Source organism: Oryctolagus cuniculus, chromosome 2 (assembly GCF_051225735.1).
Source record: "Oryctolagus cuniculus isolate XC-2025 breed Fujian yellow rabbit chromosome 2, ASM5122573v1, whole genome shotgun sequence".
Lineage (NCBI taxonomy): Eukaryota > Metazoa > Chordata > Mammalia > Lagomorpha > Leporidae > Oryctolagus > Oryctolagus cuniculus.
The window spans coordinates 181749869-181771296 of NC_142868.1; the positions used below are offsets into that span (position 1 = coordinate 181749869).

A 21428-nucleotide genomic window follows, 5' to 3' on the forward strand; every position below is an offset into this window, starting at 1 on the left:
CGGGCCGGAAGGGCGGGACCGCGGGACCGGGGGCGGGGGCGCGCGCCTGACGTCCCTCGAGGGCTCGCCCGCGGCGCGAGAGGCCGCCCGGACGCGAGCGCGCGCGAGGGCGCTGCAGCCCGCCGCGCCGGCCGACAACAAAGGCGGGACTACAACTCCCGACGTGCTCTGCGCGGCCTCCCCCTTCCCCGCGCACGGCCGCGCCCGCCCGCGCGCCCCGCCCCGCGGCCCCGCCCCTCGCCCCACCCCAGCCGGGAGGCTTCGCCCGGGCCGCAGCGCGGCGGCGGCGGCAGCGGCGGCGGCAACATCCCTCGGGCCGCCGCTGCTCCGCCCCATCCCCTCTGTTTTTCTCCGTCAGTCTCCCGCGGCGGCGGCAGCGGCGGGGGCGCGGGCGGAGGCAGCCGCAGCGGCGCGGGCTGCGATGACTGGTGCCCCCGGCGCGGGTCAGGACTCCAGGTGAGCCTCTGCGCTCGCGAGGGCCGCGACCCCGCCGCCCGGCGCCCCGGCCCCGCCATGCATCCCTAGCGGAAGGAGGCGGAGGCGGAGGAGACAGCTCTGCCGCCCACCCCCATCGCATTCTCCTCTTCCTTTATCTCATTGTTGCCGCGGCTGTTTACGGCAGCGCCGCCTCTGCCCCGGCATGGGGCGGGCTCCGGGCGCTGCCCTCGGGCCGGCGCTGCTCCCTCGGCTGCCCGGGGACTCCGCCTGACCGTGCGTCTCCCCCTCCTCCTCCCCGCTGGTGCAGCAGCGGCGGGGCCACGCCAGCATCCCCACCTTCGGAGGCCGCATGCGGATTGAGGCGCGGCGCCCGGGGGCTGCGCGGCCCGCGCCCATCCCGACCTAGGGCAGCGAGCGCACAGCGGGACTCTGCCGGGCGGCAAGATGGCCAGTAAGACCAAGGCCAGCGAGGCCCTGAAGGTGGTGGCCCGGTGCCGCCCCCTCAGCAGGAAGGAGGAGGCTGCGGGTCACGAGCAGATCCTGACCATGGACGTGAAGCTGGGCCAGGTGACCCTGCGGAACCCCCGCGCCGCGCCCGGGGAGCTGCCCAAAACCTTCACCTTCGACGCCGTGTACGATGCCAGCTCCAAGCAGGCAGACCTGTACGACGAAACCGTGAGGCCCCTCATAGACTCGGTGCTCCAGGGCTTCAACGGCACCGTGTTTGCCTACGGCCAGACGGGCACCGGCAAGACCTACACCATGCAGGGCACCTGGGTGGAGCCCGAGCTGCGCGGCGTCATCCCCAACGCCTTCGAGCACATCTTCACGCACATCTCCCGCTCCCAGAACCAGCAGTACCTGGTCCGGGCCTCCTACTTGGAGATCTACCAGGAGGAGATCCGGGACCTGCTCTCCAAGGAGCCGGGCAAGAGGCTGGAGCTGAAGGAGAACCCGGAGACCGGCGTCTACATCAAGGACCTGTCTTCCTTCGTCACCAAGAACGTCAAGGAGATTGAGCACGTGATGAACCTGGGGAACCAGGCGCGGGCGGTGGGCAGCACCCACATGAACGAGCTCAGCTCCCGCTCGCATGCCATCTTTGTCATCACCGTAGAGTGCAGCGAGCGGGGCACTGACGGCCAGGACCACATCCGTGTGGGCAAGCTCAACCTGGTGGACCTGGCTGGCAGCGAGAGGCAGAACAAGGCAGGCCCCAATGCAGCCGGGGGGACTGCCGCACCAGCCGCGGGTGGCGGCGGTGGCAGTGGAGGGGGCGGGGGCGGCGGGGCTGGTGGCGGAGAGAGGCCCAAGGAAGCTTCCAAGATCAACCTCTCGCTGTCAGCCCTGGGCAACGTGATCGCCGCCCTGGCGGGCAACAGAAGCACCCACATCCCCTACCGGGACTCCAAGCTGACCCGGCTGCTCCAGGACTCTCTAGGGGGCAATGCCAAGACCATCATGGTGGCCACGCTGGGACCAGCCTCTCACAGCTACGACGAGAGCCTGTCCACCCTGCGCTTTGCCAACCGAGCCAAGAACATCAAGAACAAGCCCCGGGTGAACGAGGACCCCAAGGACACGCTGCTGCGGGAGTTCCAGGAGGAGATCGCCCGCCTGAAGGCGCAGCTGGAGAGGAAGGGGATGCTGGGCAAGCGGCCGCGCAGGAAGAGCGGCCGCAGGAAGAAGGCCGTGTCGGCCCCGGCCGGGTACCCCGAGGGCGCCGTGCCGGAGGCCTGGGTGGCGGAGGACGAGGACGACAGCAACAACAACCACTGCCCGCCGCAGCCCCTCCTGGAGCCGGCCCTGGAGAAGGGCATGGAGAACTACCTGCAGGAGCAGAAGGAGCGGCTGGAGGAGGAGAAGGCGGCCATCCAGGACGACCGCAGCCTGCTGAGCGAGGAGAAGCAGAAGCTGCTGGAGGAGAAGGAGAAGATGCTGGAGGACCTGCGGCGGGAGCAGCAGGCCACAGAGCTGCTCGCCGCCAAGTACAAGGTAAGGGCCCGGGCGAGCCTGGGCACGTGGGGGCTCCCTGCAGGGCTCCCCCGAGGGTCTGCGACCCGGCCCAGAGGGCCCCTGGCTGTCCTCGTGGAGTGCCAGGCACAGGCACACACGTGCACACGCATGCACACACACACACAAAGCAGAGCTGGTGGTCTCTGCTGGCCGTCCCAGCAGAGGGTCCACCAGGTCTGGGGATGGCCAGGCAGGCCCGCAGCCTCTCGTGAGTGTGAGCCCGGCGCAGCCTCCTGCCCTGAGGCTTCCTCCCTCTGTAGCATCCTCTGACCTGCATCATTTTAGTGACGACTGACAGGTGGGTAGCACTTTGCTGCTTACGGAGTCCCTGCCATGTATGATCTCATCCAAGTTGGCAGTTCTTAATCCCCCTTTACAGGCAAGGAACTGAGGCACAAAGAAGTGGCAGGTCCCAGACTGCTGTGTACAGAGTGGCAGAGCTGAGCTGGAACCCACGGACCTCGGTCTGCTCTTTGATGGGCGGGACCACGAATGGAGCATACTCCCCGTGAAAATGGTTCCCAGGCCCACCCAGTGGGCCCTTGGCCCGGTGTCAGCAGGAAGGCGCTGCAGGGTCCTGCAGGAGGTGGGGTGGAAAGAGCCCTGGCCCCGTACCAGAGCCCTGGAGGCCGGGCCAGCTGCACTGCTCCTCGCCGAGGGACCTTGCGCACGTTGCTCCTCTCTCTCTCCAGGCCTCGGTCTCCCTTCTCCTGGACATCTCGGAGGCTGTGCCAAGCTGACCTGAATTATTCTGAAAAGCAAACCAATCAGCCCCCACCCAGGCCTCATCACAATAATACCCAGTCCCCCATTGCCCTGAGGGGTGCCAGAGCCTCACTGTGCGCTTCCCTGTGGGAGCCTCCAGACCCTAAGTGGGGCTGAGCTACCCAGGCGCCACCTGGCCCACCACAGACCTGCTTCATTTCAGTGCTGCAGATGCCACCACTCGCTAGTCCAGGCATTTCCAGGCCCCCAGAGCCTTCTGTGCTAGGGGTTGGAGGAAGGACATAGGGAGCCATGAGCTTGCTGGGAAGAGGCAGCCATCGCCATTCCCTGTTCTGCCCAGAAGTGGGAGCTGGGGGCAGGGAAGCCCAGCCTACAGCCCCTGGAAGAGTGGCAGCTGGGCTGGCTGCATTGTCTGTGAGGTGGGGATGTGTTGCGCCGCGAGCCTTGCGTGCTGAATATTTAATTCACCTCCGTGAGCTCAGCCAGGGCTGTGCTGAGCTGCTTCCTCAAGGGAGGCATCAGGGCCTGGCATCATTAGGGCCGTCCTGGGAGAAGCGGATGCTAAGACAGGGTGGTTAGAATCAGCCATCCCCGGCAGGCCAGACTCTGCAACTGGGGAATCTTATCTGCTCAGTCTGTCGCTTGTTTCTCCGCAAGACCTCCCCCTCCTTGAAGCTGGGGGCAATGAACACCCATCAGCCCCCTGAGAGATGGGTAGGAGGGGCAGGGTGGCTGGAAGGTTCCCGCTGCTGAGAACGGGCTGGCTCTCCTTAATAAGGTTTCTAGGATCAAAGGCAACACAAGGCACAGATGGCAGGATAGTCAAGCAGAGAAGCCAGCACCAGAATTCCTGCACTAGCGGTGTAGCCCAGGGGATGCTGCAGCCTTGTGGCCGGCAGGGGCTGTGCCCGGGGCCACACAGGTGAGGCAGGAAGAATCCAGACTCTGGTCCTCGGTCCAGCCTCTGTCCATTGCACTTGATAATCAGAGTGGTTCACTTTTATGTAAATAACACTTTGACATCTTTATCTCATTTGTTCCTCCCAACAACCCCAAGACGTGGGTATTCATTAGTGTTCTCATTTGACAGTGAAATGAGGATGGAGAGGTGGAGTGATACTGGCTGGCGAGTGGCAGGGCCGGGGCTGGGACCCGAGTCTTCTGGTGCCCCCCAGACCTGAGCTGTCTTGAGATCGTCACCAGGTCCTCCCTGTGGGCTCACTGTGTGACTCACGACAAAGGCCTTGCCTGACATAGCTCCCCGGGGAGGGGCTGGAATGGTCACTTTGTGCCAGGTGTTGGATGTAAGCCAGCGGGGAGGGGTGTCTGGGAAATTCCAGGCGGGGATGATGCTGTGTCCGGTGACTTCTGGTCCCACCCAGCCCCGGACAGTCAGCCGTGAGCAAGCTCAGGGTGGAGCCTAGACCTGGGTCCCAGCCTCCCCCCAGCCCCTCTGGCATGCCTGGGGGGGGGGGGCTGTTTTTAGGATGGCATCCTCAGGCCTCTTCTTTCCCGGGGTTGTGCTGAAGATGAAATGAGATCATTCATGTGAGGCTGTGTGAAATAAGTTGAAAGCTCCAAATAAATGGGAGGTGTTAGCAGCCACAGGGCGGCTTCTGTCTTCCGGGAGGTGTCGTGGTTGCCAGGACTGGCAGCTTTGTTAGCTTCACTGCTGCCTCACCTGCCCCCTGGCCGCCTCACCGTGGCCCTGCAGCCTTCGGGAGCAGGGCCAGACAGGAAAGCGGGAGCTCTGGGCCCTCCTAGAAATGAGCTGAGCTCTTGCTCCCCGTCCTCAGCTCCCTCCTGTCCCTGCTCTCTGCGCTGTGGGGTCCACTGCACTTCTCACCCGCCCTGCTCCCCCCTGGGGGCAGCTGAGCAGGAGCTGGTGCGACCCAGTGCCCTCGTTCCCTGTCTGACTCACGCTCAGTCTGCCTCGCCCGCCCTCCCTGCCTGCCACCTCCGAGGCTCCCTTTCCCTTTGTTCTCCCCTCACTGTGTGCGAATCCCACGCCTGGCTCCTGGAGCCTCCCTTCCTCCCCGTTTCCGACTTGCCCTGTGGATTGCCGGCCGCAGGGGACTGAAGATGTGCAGATGTGCGCGTTTGTGCTGGTGGTCAGGGCTCTGTTTAGCATTTGTCATTAGCCAGCCATACTTAGTGGTGTCTCCAAGGGCTGGGGGGCTTGGTGTCATGCAAGGCCTGGGAGGGAAGAGGAGGAGGTGACAAAGCAGACCCACAGTGCTGAGGGAAAGCTCAGCTCTTCGGTACTGTCCAGAGAAAATGCACGAGTCAGGGCACAGCGCACATCCTGGAGGCGCGCTGGTGGGTGCATGCAGATTGGGTGAAGGCCTGCTTGACTCAGATTTAATTGTGCAAGAAAAAAAATTTTTAGGGGTTTGTTTTATTTATTTGAAAGAGTTACAGAGAGAGAGAGAGAGAGAGAGAGAAAGTCTTCCATCTGCTGATTCACTCCCTAAATGGCTAGGGCTGGGCCAGGCCAAAGGCAGGAACTAGGAGTGTCTTACATGTCTCTCATGTGGGTACAGGGCCCAAGCATTTGGGCCATCACCTGCTGCTTTCCCAGGCACAGGAACAGGGAAGTGGAGCAGCTAGGACTTGAACCAGTGCTCATATGACATATCAGCATTGCAGGTGGTTGCTTTACCTGCTACAGCACAGTGCTGGCTCCAAGAAAATTTATTTCTTTTTTTTAATTAAATTTTTTAAAAATTTCTTTATTTGAAAGAGTTATACAGAGAGGGGAGAGGCAGAGAGAAAGAGAGAGAGAGGTCCTCCATCCAATGGTTCACTCCCCAGTTGGCCACAATGGCCAGAGCTGCACCGATCCAAAGCCAGGATCCAGGTGCAGGGGCCCAAGGACTTGGGCTGTTTTACGCTGCTTTCCCAGGCCTTAACAGAGAGCTGGATGGGAAGTGGAACAGCAGAGTCTCGAACCAGCGCCCATATGGAATGCTGGCGCTTCAGGCCAGGGCATTAACCCCCTGCACCACATCGCCAGCCCCAAGAAAATTTCTTAAAATGACTACTTTAAGGGCAAATGTCCTGGTGTGGTGGGTTAAACTGCCACTGGGGATGCCTGTACCCCATATTGGAGTACCTGGGATTGAGTCCCAACATCTCTAGTTCTAATGTAGCTTCCTGCTGATGCATGCTGGGAGGTGGCAGATGATGGCTTACATGCCTGGGTCTTCCCCTGCTGGCCATGTGGGAAATCCGAATGGAATTGTGGGCTGCTGGCTTTGGACTGGTCCAGCCCTGGCTGTTGTTGGCTTCTGGGGCATGAATCAGTAGATGAAGATCTCTTTTTTCCCTCTGTCTCTCTGTCATTCTGCCTTTCAAGTAGATGAAAATAAATGAATAAACAGTTATTTTAAAATGGCTAATTTTGAAATAGATTTTTTTTTTTGGAGGGATTGCATTAAATGGATTCTAAAGCTTTGGGTCCAGCTGCATAGAGGGAAAAGAGGGAAAGACACAGTGCGGGCTTGAGCCAAAGTAGAGAGGCTGAAATCGCAGTATTGGGTGTGATCCATGGCTGGCAGGTCTGCGGGGAGCAGAGCAGGGGGCTTGGCCAGAGCCCAGCTCTCTGTGGAGGGACGTGGAAAGGAGACCCTGCAGAAGCAGCCCCAAAAGCCAGAGGGATGCTGTCACTGTAGGGAGCATAAACCACACTGAATTATTCGTGTCCTCTCAGCATGGGAATTAACCATACATGAGGATGCAGGAGAGGGAGTCCAAACCTGAAAAACAATAGCAATAAAAATAACATTTTGAACACTTGCTTTGTGCCAAGCATGATACTATGTACAGATTGTCTCATTAATCCATACAGGAACGATGTTATTGTTTCCATTTTGTAGATGAGAAAGCCAGGCCCATTGTAGTTAAGTAACTGGCCCAGGCTGCATGCTTTTCATATAGCAGATCTGGTTAAACTCAGCTTTGTTTGACATGAAATGGAATGCTCTTGATGCTGAAAGAATTAGGAGCATCAGGGTGGGAACTGGCTGCTGGGGAGGTGGTGAAATGACAGGAGCTGTAGAAGACATGTGGACTTTTTTAAAAAAATGTATTTATTTGTTTGAGAGGCAGAGTTTTGGACACAGAGTGAGAGAGAGGGAGGGAGAGAGAGAGTGAGCACTTTCATCTGCTGATTCACTCCCTAAATGGCTGCAATGGCTGCAGCTGGGCTGGTCCAAAGCCAGGAGCCAGGAGCTTCTTCCAGGTCTCCCACATGGGTGCAGGGGCCCCAGCACTTGGGCCATCTTCCACTGCTATCCCAGGCCACAGCAGAGCGCTGGATCGGAAGAGCTGGGGCTTGAACCAGTGCCCATATGGGATGCCAGCGCTGCAAGTGGAGGCTAAACCTACTGCTCCCCACAGCGCCCGCCCCACATGTGGAATTTGCGGACAGAATCCAGCCCCACTGGAGATGGGTCAGTGGCGTTTTGAAGCAAGAAAGGGCTGGATTGGAGACTGGGGCTCCCCTTGAGGAGAGGCTCGACTGAAACCCCTGGCTGGCGGCCCTGGCCGCTCGCTCTGTGCGCGAGACTCCTGTCCTCATCTCTGCAGACTTCATTCTGAGGAGCTCCGTCCAGGACCTGCGCCTCAGAGTCGGGCAGGTCTGGGTTTAGTGAGGCGCTAGTTCTGAGACCATGAGCCCTGAGCTGGGTTAATATTCACACCCACGTTTTAGTGCTGTTGAGAAGTTCAATACAATAATCAATGTATAGCACTTTGCACAGTTCTTGGCATGTTAGTGGTCAGCAAATAATTGTTATTAACGTTCTTTTTAGCTGGCTGATGGAAGTTTTCCCGTGGCCGCTTTCCTGATGTGTCAAACACATCACATTTTATTTCAGCATTCAAAGCCCACCAGTCTGGCTGCAGTTAATCTCTCAAGCAACTTACTCCAGTAGGAGACCCACAGCCAGCTGGTCTACCCCATCCTTTGAACCCAACATGCTGGTTGCACTGTTTCTGTATTCTGTAATGTCCCTGGTAACCAACAAGTGGCAGTTATGGAAGCAGGTTAAGCTCCGTAGAAAGAATTTCCTTTTTTCAATATTTATTTATTTATTTATTTATTTGAAAGTTAGAGTTACAGAAAGAGGGAGAGATACCATCCATCCTCTGGTTCACTCCCCAAATGGCTGCAACGACCAGAGCTGGGCCAGGCGCCAGAAGCTTTACCCGGGTCTCCTGCGTGGGTGCAGGGGCCCAAGCACTTGGGCCATCTTCCTCTGCTTTCTTAGGCACATTAGCTGGGAGCTGGCTCCCAAACCTTTTTAAGTTAGAGTTGAGCTGTTTTAAACTGTGGCGTAGCAGGTTAAGCGCCACCTGCAGTGCCGGCATCCCATGTGGGCACCAGTTTGAGACTCAGTTGCTCCCCTTCAATCCAGCTCTCTGCTGTGGCCTGGGAAGGCAGTAGAAGATGACCCGAGTCCTTGGGCCCTGCACCCGCTTGGGAGACCTGGAAGATGCTCCTGGCTCCTGGCTTTGGATCAGTGCAGTTCCGGCTGTTGAGGCCAATTAGGAAGTGAACCAGCAATGGAAGACCTCTCTCTCTCTCTGCCTCTCCTTCTCTCTATGTGTAACTCTGACTTTCAAATAAATAATTAAATCTTAAAAAAAAAAAAAGTGGGTGGGGACCAGCATTGTGGCATACCAGGTAAAACCACTGCTTCTAATGCCAACAACCCATATGGGCACCAGTTTGTGTCTCAGCTGCTCCACTTCTGATCCAGCTCCCTGCCAATATCCTGGGAAATCAGCAGAAGATGACCCAAGTGCTTGGGCCCCTGCCACCAATATGAGATACCTAGAAGAAACTCCTAGCTTTAGCTTGGCCCACCCCTGGCAGTTATGGCCATTGAGGGGAGTGAACCGGCAGATTGAAGATCTCTCTCTCTCCAACTCTCGTCTCAATAAATGAATAAATCTTTTTTAAAAAGATAACCTAGGGAGCATCTGCTTTTCCAGAATCTGTCTGGTTCCATCTGCACATCTGCACATCCCCAAGCCCTGTGTGGGATACTCTGAGACTTACGGGGCGGGGTGATCAGGCACTGTGTACCCTGCTCCCCATCCCAGCTGAACCCTCCCCAATCAGACCCTCGAGAGAAGGATCCACATAGCAAGTGGCCTGTGCAGCAAGCCGGGCCTGGCTTCTAAGTCGGAGTCCATGGCCTTGGTGGGAGCCATGACTGGCATTCCTTCCCATCCCGGAGGGTGTGGTCACTTAGCAGAATTTCCCTGTGCTGGCGGGAAGCACCTAAGACTAATGTGTCTCCATCTGAGGTTCGATGCGTCTCAGCAGGCCTTTGGGGCCAGCGCCGGCCTTCTCCGGCTGTGCGTTGGCTTTTATTACAGCCGGTGGGTAGCGAGACATTGGATGAAGTGGCTGTGATAATGTTCTCATTGTATTCCGAGGACCAGAAGGAAAGGCCCAGGACCCAGCTGGAGAGGGGTGCTTTGTCCTGGCTGTGGCTGGCCAGTCGGGGGCACTTAGAGCTGCTGAGCCTGGTGGCGTGTCTGCGTGGATGAGAAAATGGTCCTCACCACAGATCCAGCCCTGCCACTGAGGGGCTGGGCAAGGCAGACCCCTGTGCTCAGAGCCCGCAGGGCACCTGCCATTTGAGTCAGTGTGTCTGAAATGTTTGACACCCTGAGAAATTCCTGGGCATTGACTTGTGGGCATGCTGAAGAGTTACTTTCTAGTTGACTGTCTTCCCTCCCTGGTGTACCCAGCAGAGCAGTACCAGGTGCTGAGTGAAACTATTAACAGAACACTAGATAACAGGCCTGTGGGCTTTTACCTTTCTTCAGGTGGGCCAGCAGGAAAATAATGACAATAAATAATAATGACAATAACATTAATAATAGGGGGCTGGTGCTGTGGCATAGTAGGCTAAGCCTCCGCCTGTGGTGCCAACATCCCATATGGGTGCTGATTCATATCTGGGCTGCTCCACTTCCAATCCAGCTCTCTGCTATGGCCTGGGAAAGCAGTGGAAGATGGCCCAAGTCCTTGGTCCCCTGCACCCACGTGGGAGACCCAGAAGAAGCTGCTGGCTTCAGATTGGCTTACCTCTGGCCATTGCGGCCATTTAGGGAATGAACCAGTGGATGGAAGACCTTTCTCTCTGTCTCTGCCTCTCTATGTCTGTAACTCTGTCTTTCAAATAAATAAATAAAATCTTTAAAAAAAAGTAATAATAATGGGAGCTACCCTTTCTTCCATATGTGCCTAATGCCAAGCACTCTGATACGTCTTTTTTTCAAAAGCACTTTAACAATTAGAGATGCCCAATCACATTTTAGTTGTTTGTTTTTTCATCTACTTGAAAGGCAGAGAGAGAGAGTGAAATAGTGAACTTCTCTGGGCCGGCACTGTGGCACAGTGGGTTAACACCCTAGCCTGAAGCGCCAGCATCCCATATGGGCACCAGTTCTAGTCCCAGCTGCTCCTCTTCCCATCCAGCTCTCTGCTATGGCCTGGGAAAACAGTTGAAAAAGGCCCAAATCCTTGGGCCCTGCACCCGCATGGGAGACCCAGAAGAAGCTCCAGCCATTGTGGCCAACTGGGGAGTGAACCATCAGATGGAAGATCTCTCTCTCTCTCTCTCTCTCTCTCTCTCTCTCTCATTCTCTGCCTCTCCTCTCTGTGTAACTCTGACTTTCAAATAAAGAAAGAAATAAATAAAAATAAAAGAGCTCTTCTCTCCGTTTGGTTTACTCTCAAATGCCTGCGACAGGCAGGGCTGGGCCAAGCCAAAGCCAGAGCCTCGAACTCCATCTGGATCTCGCACTTGGATATCAGAGGCCTAAGCACTTGCGCCATCATACGCTACCTCCCAGATACATTCACAGGAAGCTGCATTGGAAGCACTCAAACCAGCACTCTGAGATGGGGTGTAGGTGTCCCAAGAATCAGCTTGACCTGTAGTGTCTCAATGCCTGCCCCTCTGGTGTGTTCTTTTTGTGCATTACTTTACTTTATTTAAAAAATTATTTTATTTATTTGAAAGGCAGGAAGAGAGAGACAGACGTCTCCCACCTACTGGTTCATTCCCCAAATGCATGAAATGGCTAGGGTTGGGCCAAGACAAAGTCAGCAGCTGGGAACTCAAATGTGGGTCTCCCGTGTGGGTGGCAGGGACCCCAGTACTCGAGTCGTCAGTTACTGCCTCTCAGGGCGCACATCAGTAGGAATCTGCTATGTGAGACAGCCAGGCACTCTGATATGGGGTCAGGCACTCTGATGTGGGGTGTGGGCTTCCCAAGCAGTGTGCTAAATGCTCATCCCTATGTTGTTTTATTTAATCCTCAAAATAGTACTATTGTGAAATAGTAATATTTTATTATTAAGAAATTTTTTTGAGAGGCAGAGAGAGAGAGAGAAAGCTCCCATCTACCAGCTTACCCACCAAATGCCCATGAGATGAGAGTCAGGGCTAGATAAGGCCAAAGTTAGAATCTGGGAATATGCCCCAGTTCTCCGATGTGGGTGGCAGGGACCCAAGTACTTGAGCCAACAGTGCTGCCCCTGAGATCAGCACTGACAGGAAGCTGGAGTCAGGAGCCAGAACTAGGGAGTGACCCAGCCACTTTGGTATAGCATGCGGGTGTCTTAACCATTAGACTAAATGTCTACTTGGAGTAGTGCTATTTTTATCTTCACATGACAGTGAGGGATATTAAGGAATGAACAACTCTAAGTCGCACACCTAGGAAGAGGCAGGGCCAGAATTCAGAGCCCATATCTGCCTGGCTCCATAGCCTGCAGGCTTCCCATCCCTGCTGTGACATCGGCTCAGAAAGGAAGCATTTATGTCGGATCCCTGGCTAACAGGCCCCAGCGGGAACCTGTTGTCTCGAGGTGCTTAACTCATCTCTGCCTCTCCGTATGATGCAACCCTCCAACCCCCGCCCAGCCTCTGCCCTCAGCCCAGCGCCATTCACCTATGTAATCAACAAGTACAGGTGGGCATTTGGCACTGCTGTTAACACACCAGTTGGGATGCCCGCATTCCAAATCAGCATGCCTGGGTTTGAGTCCTGGTTCTGCTTTTTTGTTTGTTTCTTCATTTTCTTAAAGACTTACTTATTTATTAGAAAGGCAGAGTTACAGAAAGGCAGAGGCTGAGAGAGAAGTCTTCCATCCACTGGTTCACTCCCCAGATGGAATCAATAGCTGGAGCTGGGCCAATCCAAAGCCAGGAGCCAGGAGCCTCTTCTGGTTCTCCCACGTGGATGCAGGGGACCAAGGACTTGGGCCATCTTCCGCTGCTTTCCCAGGCCACAGCAGAGAGCTGGATCAGAAGGTGGAGCAGCTGGGACTCGATGTTTTACCCACTATGCCACAGTGCTGGCCTCTGGCTCCACTTTTTTTTTTTTTTTTAAGATTTATTTTATTTATTTGAATTGCAGAGTTAGAGGCAGAGGCAGAGAGGGAGAGTTCTTCCATTGCTGGTTCCCTCCCCAGATGGCCGCAACAGCCTGAGCTGTGACGATCTGAAGCCAGGATTTTTATACCTTTTTCATAATTGTATGTTACTTTTTTCAACTGAACAAAAAGTAATGTAAATTTCTTCAAGGGGAAAAACCCTTTTGTTGGGGGGAAGACAGACAGGTGCTTGGATTTAGAAATTTTTGCACCAAAAATAATCGTATCTTTTAGTTCGATTTCCATTGATTTTTTTGTTTGTTTGTTTGTTCCTTTGTATGTCAAGATCCCGTTGGAAGATTTGCTTGAAGGTGATGAATAATTGAGGGAACTCCAGGTTGATGACCATACCCATTTACACCAGTTGTTGGTAATCCTGTGGCTGTGGACAAGTGGCTTCCCCTGCCAGGGGTTGGAGGAAGTGATAGGTAGATGATTCCTTGCTCTTTGTACCATTTGCTGGTTCACCTGGGGAGCCGTGGGTTGGGAGCCAGGAGGCAGGGAGCAGCCTGCGTGCGGGCAGTGCAGGAGGGAAAGGGATGGCCAGGCCTTCACTGGGAGCCTGGAGGCCGTGACCCCCACCACTACCCCCACCCCCTAGACAAGGGTGCTTCCTGAAGCTTGTAGGAAAGAGGAATGGAGAGACAAGCTGGCTTGGGAGTGAAGCGTTGTTCTAGTGGTTTTACTCATGGTTTTCATCTACTTGAAAGTTTCAGGGCTGACTGTCTCTGCCCGCTCTTCTCCAGCGTGGCCTGAAGCACTTCCGGGCATCCTGCCTTGCCCAGTTCAAGGCCGAGACCAGGGTGTACGCCCCTCGCTCCCTGGCCGAAATTTCTCTCAATCTCTCATTGTTTCTTCCTGTTTTCTTTTTTCTTAAACACTTATTTATTTGGGGGGTGGGAAGGGACTCCCATTCACTGGTTTACTTCCCAAATACCTGGTGTGGCCAGGGCTGGGCCAGCGTCAAAGCCAGGAGCTGGGAACTCAGGTCCAGGTCTCTCCCACATGGGAGGGAGGAACCCAATTACTTGAGTCATCACTGCTGGCTCCCCGAAAGCTGGAGCCAGGGCCTGAGCCGGGACTCGAGCCCAGGGACTTGGTGTTTCACGCAGGCACCCTAAGTGACATCTTGACCGGCAGGATAGACGCCCGGGCTTTCTTCCTGAAGAGAGAATTCCTAGCACTTGAAACAGCTGTCGTGCTCGCTGTGTTTCGAGCCACTCAAGAAAGAGCCTCAAACTCAGTGTCCTGATTTCCGTCCCCCAGGGCAGAGGATCCCCAAGATAGCAGCACTGCTCTGAAAATAGCACTGTCCGTGCCGCCCCCATTGTCTCTCTCACTGCTGACTCCTCAAGACCGCGGCCGGTGGGGGGGGGGGGGGGGCTGGAAAAGGAGAACTAGGCCTGTGGCGGAAAGGGCTGCTCTGTCGAGCTCAGCCGTTGACTTGGCTTTTTTGCGGTGAGCGGCCGGTGAGCATCAGTGCGGCACCGAGTGCGTGAGCAGCCGCCAACCTTTGATTGCATTTTGTCATCTACTCAGCACTTTGCCAACTGTTATCCAGCTTCCCGTGCAAAGTGGCAGGGTACTCACGCCCATTTTACAGTTGAGAAAACTGAAGTCCAGAGGGCTGATGCTGTGGATTTTGCAGCAGAGAGGGTGCCAGGGTGTCAGGGGACCAGGGTGCTCTGACATGGCCGATGCTGTTTGTCATACCACCATGGGACTTGTGGGTAGCCCTTTCTGTGAGTGCTCAGGCTTTGGCCTCTGTCTGGCTCTCTGGTGGTACTAACATGCTCTCTCCAGCCCACGGTCAAGAGCTCGAAGCCGCTTCCCCCAGAGGCCCCGTGAGAGCCTCACTCGGGCAGGTGCATCTCCATCAGGACTCTCTTTCAGCTGGAGGAGAAAGTGGTACCCCGAGCTTCCCTGGTGCTTCCTGGGTTGGTGAAGGGACAGAGCTTTCTCTAGGGTGCCTGAACCCAGAAGAAGGCTGTGCATGGAGAAAAGGGCGTCGCACTTGGGTTGGGAGGCTGGTGTTCAAATCCACCATGCTATTTACTGGCTCCATGACCTTGAGCAAATCGCCTGTCTGAGCCCTGCTCTCCTCGTCTGTCAAATGGAGATCCTAATCATTATCTCATAAGGTCCTAGCGATGCTGAGACAGGGTAATTAGTGTAAAAAGGGCCCAGCCCAGCCTCAGGCACATGGCAAATTGCATCTGAGACTCCTGTCTCCTGCAGAATGTCGTAGATTAGGCGGCAGTGGCCGAGCAGAGCAGTTCGCCTCCTGTGTCCTTGGGAACATCATCCTGCTGATGATATCTTCCCAGAAGAGTGGCTGGCTGCAGCGAGTGTCTCCTTTCTGGCTCTCCAGATCAGTACTGGGGTCCTGGGGCCTCCTTCTCCCTCTGGATGTGTGCCCCAGTTACTCCTGTGTCCCGGGCCGTGTCTGCAAGCCGGGGTGGTCCCTGCTGTGTTTCTGGCTGTTCATTGTCACAGCGGCTTACCTGCACTGATTCTTGGCACCAGGGCCTTGATCATATTGGGAAGTTACTTGGGAAGGCACAGCCCGTGGAGGGGCAGCTGCTCTTGCCCTTCACTGGGAACCCGCAGCTCAGAGGACTCCTCCAGCTTCCATATCCTCATCTGTGAGGCATAGCATGGGGGTCTGTGAGTCCTGGTTCCTCTGGTTTTCCCTGGGATTTGTGTCCTCTTGAGTGTCAGGTGGTGGTGGCCTGGGCGCCCAGCCCCATCACCTCTACCCTCACAGCCTCCGCTGGCCTTTTAGTCACACTGGACTGACTTAGCGGTAGCCAGACCAAACCCAGTTCTGTCTCCCGGCACCACCCACCTCTACTCTTTTGCTCTGAAAGATCACAAAGGAAGCATTAACGGGGCAGCTGAGAGCTCCAGGGGGCTTTTCCTGGGGTCTCAGAACAGATTCCCAGGCTCTCTGCTTTGTTCACCCCAGCCTGAATCGCTTTGAGCGGCTGAAGGCAACCTGGGCCCTCCCTGCCCTCCATAGGTGGTGGTTAAGGATTGAGATCCCCACAGCCAAGGAGGAGGTGGCCACTGCTATCCTGAGAAATGGGGAAAACAAAAGGGAAAAAAACAACCTGGTCTCTAAGCAAAGAAAGGGATCTTGTGTGGGACGTATTTCAAAGCGTGGGGGTAAAGCAGACTGCATGGACTGAGACTGGGGGAAGGGGGCTGAGACCCTGCACTGGTACTGAGCATCACCCCCTACCCCCAGCACACACACAGATTTCACACCCGAGCCAGCCCACTCTTCCAGCACAAGGCTGGGTCTGTCAGCCTGCCTGGCTGAGTGTGTGTGGGTTGGGGTGCCTGGGCCAGACTTGGCACGGAAGCGAGAAGGCAGGCATGGTTGTCATTCAGACCACGTCCGTGCCGGGTCCCAGCGCGGCTAGACAGGGGAATAGGTGGGCAACGACTGTCGTCACCCACAGTTCTCTGCAGGAAACCCAGGGCCCAGCTAGCAGGAGAGAGCTGGAAGAGAGTTCTGTGTCCAAGGAGACCTGACCTGCACGCAGGTTTGCAGGAACCAGTCCTGAGAATCACGTCATGGGAATGAGGGGGGGGCCGGGGCGTGGGGACCCAGGAGCCTCGGCCAATACATCAGGCCCTGGCCCTGATGGGCAGTTCCGATTCTGTCTGCAATCTCAGATGGGTTCAGGAACCAGGGGAGGTGCCGGCCTTCGTGGTGTGAGGATGCATGGGCCCAGGGTAGCGTAGCCAGGGAAGGTGGAAGCTGAATCAGCAAAGATCTCTGCTTGGAATAAGAGATCCATCCCCTCAGCCAAAAATCAGCCACAAGGGAGCAGGCATTCAGCCTGGCGGCTAAGACAGCTGCCTGCCACACTGCAGTGCCGGGTTTAATTCCGGGCTCTGGTGATGGCTCAGGTGATTGGGTTTGCCACCCCGATGGGATGGCATTCTCAGCTCCTAGCTTGGGCCCTGGCCCAGCCCGGGTTGTTGTGGGTTGTTGCGGGCATTTGGAGAATGAATCAGCAGATGAGAACACACATTCTCCCTCCCTCCCCGCCCTCCTCCCTCCCTTGTCCCCTCTCTATTTCTGTGCTCCCCAAATAAATAAATCACCCTAAACAGCACAAAAGGGTGTGTTGGGAAAAGAGGGCAGGCAGTGTGATGTAGCAGGTTCAGCTACCGCTAGGTGTGCCCACATCCCATCTCAGAGTGCCGACTCGAGTCCCAGACTTAGCTTCCTGCTGAGGCTCCTGGAAGGCAGCAGATGATGACCCACTTAGCTGGGGGCCCTGCCACCTACGTGGGAGGCCTGGATGGGATTTCTGGCTCCTGGCTTCAACCTTACCCAGCCCTGGCTGTTGTGGACATTTGGGGAGTGAACCAGTGGATTGCAGATCTCTTTCTGTCTCTCACTCTCTCTCTGCCATCCTGCCTTTCAAATGCATCTTTTTTAAGGAAAGTTATAGAGAACATAATATAAATGTAGGTTCCATTTTGTATCTATTACAGTAATGCATTTTTGAGCTGTTATTTCATGCTAGTGAGGCTGCAGTGGAAGTAGTTCTGTTACTTACTGCGAACAGTGTTGAAGTGCTGGAAACCATTGGAAAGGCTAACTTGGTAAGCTATTCCAAGGCCCATGAGATCTCTCTCCCCTTTCTGTAGTCCTGAGATTGCCTTGTAAGAAAGTCAGCAACAAGAAAACAAAAACTTACACGTGCAAATGTTTACTGTAAACAACCTGACCATCTTCTGGGGTTAATGAAATATACGAATTTGTACAGATTATCCGCTTTAAACACCATTAAAACTACAAGCATAAACTTCACAGAAGTAACAAAATGCTTGGACAATTAGATGAAATGGAACTAGCAGGACAGAGCTTGTAGGCGTGTTTATCCCGTGTCTGTGGCGGTGAAAGTGAAGTGTGCGTATGGACAGCTCCGAGGAAGGAGGGAAATGGAAGCAGCTGAGTAGTCGAGGCAGGACATAGGTGAAGCTGCTCGCTTCGTTTTATTTCTGTGGTTACTTTGATATCTACATTTTTTTTTCTCTGAAAGACGAAGACAATAATAGGTAAAAATGTGTCCTTCCAACCCCTTCCTAAACTGTTCCATATTTAATCCTCTGCCGACTCTTGAGATAATACATTTCATGAGTCTTTTTCATATAAGTGGTAAAACTTCCTTTTGTTTCTCCAGAAAGCTCCAGGGATAAGCTCTTTCCAGGATTGATTGGGAAAGCCTGGAACTTCCCCTGTCGCTCCATTTGGGTCTTTGGATTGCTTGGTTTCCAGACAGGTCCTCTTAACCTTTCTTTGTCTTTGAAAGGCAAGAGTCCTATTTCCTAAGTCTCAGAATAGCCCTGAGGCATCTCCGGTTCCAGTCCCTGGAGAGACGGGGGGAGACTATGCACAGCACTCCGGATCACACCCTCTGCTTCCAGTCTCCAGAGAGGCAGGCGGGAGACTGTGCACAGCACTCCAGATCACACCCTCTGCTTCCAGTCTCAAGGGGCAGGCAGGGGACTGTGCACAGCACTCCAGATCACACCCTCTGCTTCCAGTCTCGAGGGGCAGGCGGGGGACTGTGCACAGCACTCCAGATCAGCATCCTCCTGACTTTTGGCGGACAGATTATGTCTTGTTTCTGGAAAGCCTTGGTGCCAGTGCCTGGCCAAGTGCTGCTGCGCTTTTAGCTAGGGTTAGGCCAGTATCTTCCGGGAACAGTAGAGTTACTCCACCCCAGCCCTCCCTGCCCCCGCCACCATTTTTTCCTGGCTCATAACTGATGGCTCTCAGCTATCATTTGAGTGGAGTGAGCATCGCTCCCCCCCAAGATGTAAAAGTGTGACTGGCCCTGATCTGCCATTTCTTTGTCAGCACACACAGCCTGGAAATTGCCCTGCATTTTACCGCCAGAAGCCTCTGGGGGCCTCCGGGGAGTCTGGTGTGTTTCACGCGTGCGCTGTCTTGCACAGCGCCCAGCAGAGGTCATTCATCACTGGCGCATTTTTTCATCTGGAGCGGTGCCTGTGTCCGTTCCCGAAATCACCTCCCCGTCCCTGTGCTGCATCCCCTCGCCCCGCCCGGGTCGCTCTGAGTCACCTCTGGCCTCCCTGAGCACAGCAGCAGGCTGTCCTGTCCCTGTTTGAAGGGGCTCCAGAGGTTGGTCACGCAGGACCTTGTCTCGCAGGGAACAGGTTGATTTCCTTTAATAGGTTCTGCTGCTTCATCACTTAGCGCCATGACCGCAATAGAAAGGGCCTCGGTTTCGGAGCCACGCAGGCCCAGCTCTGGATTCTTCACTCACGTGTTACGGCTGTGCTGTGACCCCGGGTGGGCTCCTGAACCTCACTAGCCTGCACTGGGAAAATGCTGGTGTGAGCAGGAGGGCGCTAAAGCTGTCCTTTCTGGCCGGCGCCGCGGCTCACTAGGCTAATCCTCTGTCTGTGGTGCCAGCACACCGGGTTCTAGTCCCGGTCGGGGCGCCGGATTCTGTCCCGGTTGCCCCTCTTCCAGGCCAGCTCTCTGCTGTGGCCCGGGAGTGCAGTGGAGGATGGCCCAAGTGCTTGGGCCCTGCACCCCATGGGAGACCAGGAAAAGCACCTGGCTCCTGCCATCAGATCAGCGTGGTGTGCCGGCCGCGGCGGCCACTGGAGGGTGAAGCAACGGCAAAGGAAGACCTTTCTCTCTGTCTCTCTCTCACTGTCCACTCTGCCTGTCAAAAAAAAAAAAAAAAAAAAAAAAAAAAAAAAAGCTGTCCTTTCCACACAGGAAAATGTGCAGGTCACGTGGGGGGAAAATGTGCAGGTCACGTGGGGGTCAGGGGGTTGGGCAGGGTTCTCTGTCCAGGTCTGCTCCCCAGGGGATTTGAATACGCAGCTATGTTTGAGAACCAGTGTCTTCTTAAAAATTAATTATTTTTATTTTATTGAATGGCAGAGAGACAGAGAAATCTTCCATCCACGAGATCATTCCCCAAATGCATGCCGCAGCTGGGGTCCCCCACATGGGTGTCAGGGAACCCATGCATTTGAACCATCACCTGCTGCCTCCCAGGGTGAATATAAGCAGGAAGCCGGAATCAGGAGTGGAGCCTGGACTTGAAGCTAGGGGCTCTGACCCGGGACGCAGGCATCCCAAATGGCATCGTAGCCAGTGCACCAAAGGCCCACCCCAGGAGCCCGCGCCTTGTTCTCAGATGGCAGACAAAGAATGCCAGAGTCGGAACGCTGAGGAAGACGCAAGGACTCAAGGCCCAAGTGGACAAGTGCCCCCCGACCCCCGCCCCGATCTGGAGACCAGGCCAGACATCAGGCCCCTGAAGGTTCCATTACCTGGCGGCTGGAGTGGTCAGCTGTCCACAGCCCTCACAGTGGGGCCTCCTCCCCATGGTTCCTCTGCTGTCTCTTACACCAGCCTCGCACCCCTGCTGGGTCTCCCAGGTGCTCAGAGCCTGCAGTAGTTTAGGCTGATCGGTCAGTGGAGGAGAGACTGGGAGAGAGATGGGGCCTCTTCTGGGTAAGACAGCCCCCCAGAAGGACCTGGGACTTCCTCTGGGTCACCTCAAGGATGCCCATGGGTTCCTCAAATGCTTATTGAGCGCTTGCTGTGTGCCAAGCTCTGTGCTGAGCCCAGGACCCTGAGGTGTGAGTAAGGTATGGCTCCCGGAGGTGCTCCCGGGGAGACGGGCTGGGGCTCAGGAATGGCTCTGCCCTTCTAGTCCAGGAGGCCCGAAACGCAGCGGGAGGGAACCAGAGTTCTCCCAAGATGAGTGGCAGTTTTCCCGATGGGAGTGGGGGGGAAGCAAGAACCCGGGCTTGTACGTTCCACAACATGTCAAGGAATGCTCTCAGCGAAGCTGGAGGGCCAGGGACGACACTGTGGCATAGCGGGTAAAGCCACTTCCTGTAGTGCCGGTTGCTGCACTTCCCATCCAGCTCTCTGCTGTGGCCTGGGAAAGCAGTAGAAGACGACCCAGGTCCTTGGGCCCCTGCATCCACGTGGGAGACCCAGAAGCTTCTGGCTTTGGATCGGCCCAACTTTGGGGAGTGATCCAGTGGATAGAAGATTTCTCTCTCTCTCTCTCTCTCTCTCTCTCTCTCTCTCTCTCTCTCTGCCTCTACATCTCTGTAACTCTGCCTTTCAAATAAATAAATAAACCTTAAAAAAAAAAAAAAGCTGGAGGGCCAGACCCGGGTACACGGTGAGCAGGCCTGGGAGGCTCCAGCCCCCGGCCTGTAACTGCAGATCCGAGATTTCATCCTGAAGGGAAACCACTAGGTAGCTGCAGCGAGGAGCAGCTGTTCATGCTTGTGTGATTGGTGGGTTACCCCAGGTGTCATGTGATGGACAGGTGGAAGGGGAAACTGAGGCAGCGAGGAGCCAGGTGAGTCAGGAGGAGTGTGGAGAGGCAGCAGGTGTCAGGGAAAGGTGCCTCTGGTGTCAGCCCCCCCAGGAAGCAGGTGTGATGGCACTGTGGGGCTGGCCGGGTGTGGGGCCAGGAAGCGGGAGGCGAGCTGCTCACTTGCAGGGTCAGGCAGGGGCCGGCCTTGAGAGAGAAGGAATCAGGTGAGTTAGGTCTGCGCCGTGGTGATGGGGTCAGTGGGGAGTCTACTGAGAGGAGAGCAGGGGGCTGCCCGGGGCCCCTTCCTCTCTCCTTGGCCCCCAAGACCGGGGTGGCTGGCACGAGGCTCGAGCCTCTCTGACTGCCCCAGCTTTGCTCTCTGTCCCCTGGCATCTTCACACAGCCCAGCCTCTGACCTCCCCAGGGCA

The 21428-nt window shown here is 55.7% G+C and overlaps 1 protein-coding gene across 3 annotated transcripts in view; it reads left to right on the top strand.

Annotated features, from left to right (window-relative positions):
- The first annotated feature begins 274 nt into the window (after window positions 1-274).
- KIF3C (kinesin family member 3C) overlaps window positions 275-21428 on the top strand; it is a 48907-nt gene continuing 27753 nt past the window's right edge. Inside the window, exon 1 of one of the 3 annotated variants that reach the window (XM_051843125.3) lies at window positions 275-2433. In XM_051843125.3, the coding sequence (XP_051699085.1) occupies window positions 883-2433 (1551 nt within the window). In that variant the 5' untranslated portion in view covers window positions 275-882. The remainder of the gene's footprint in view (window positions 2434-21428) is intronic. The other 2 variants (XM_008254660.5, XM_002709977.6) reach the window with 2 other exon arrangements.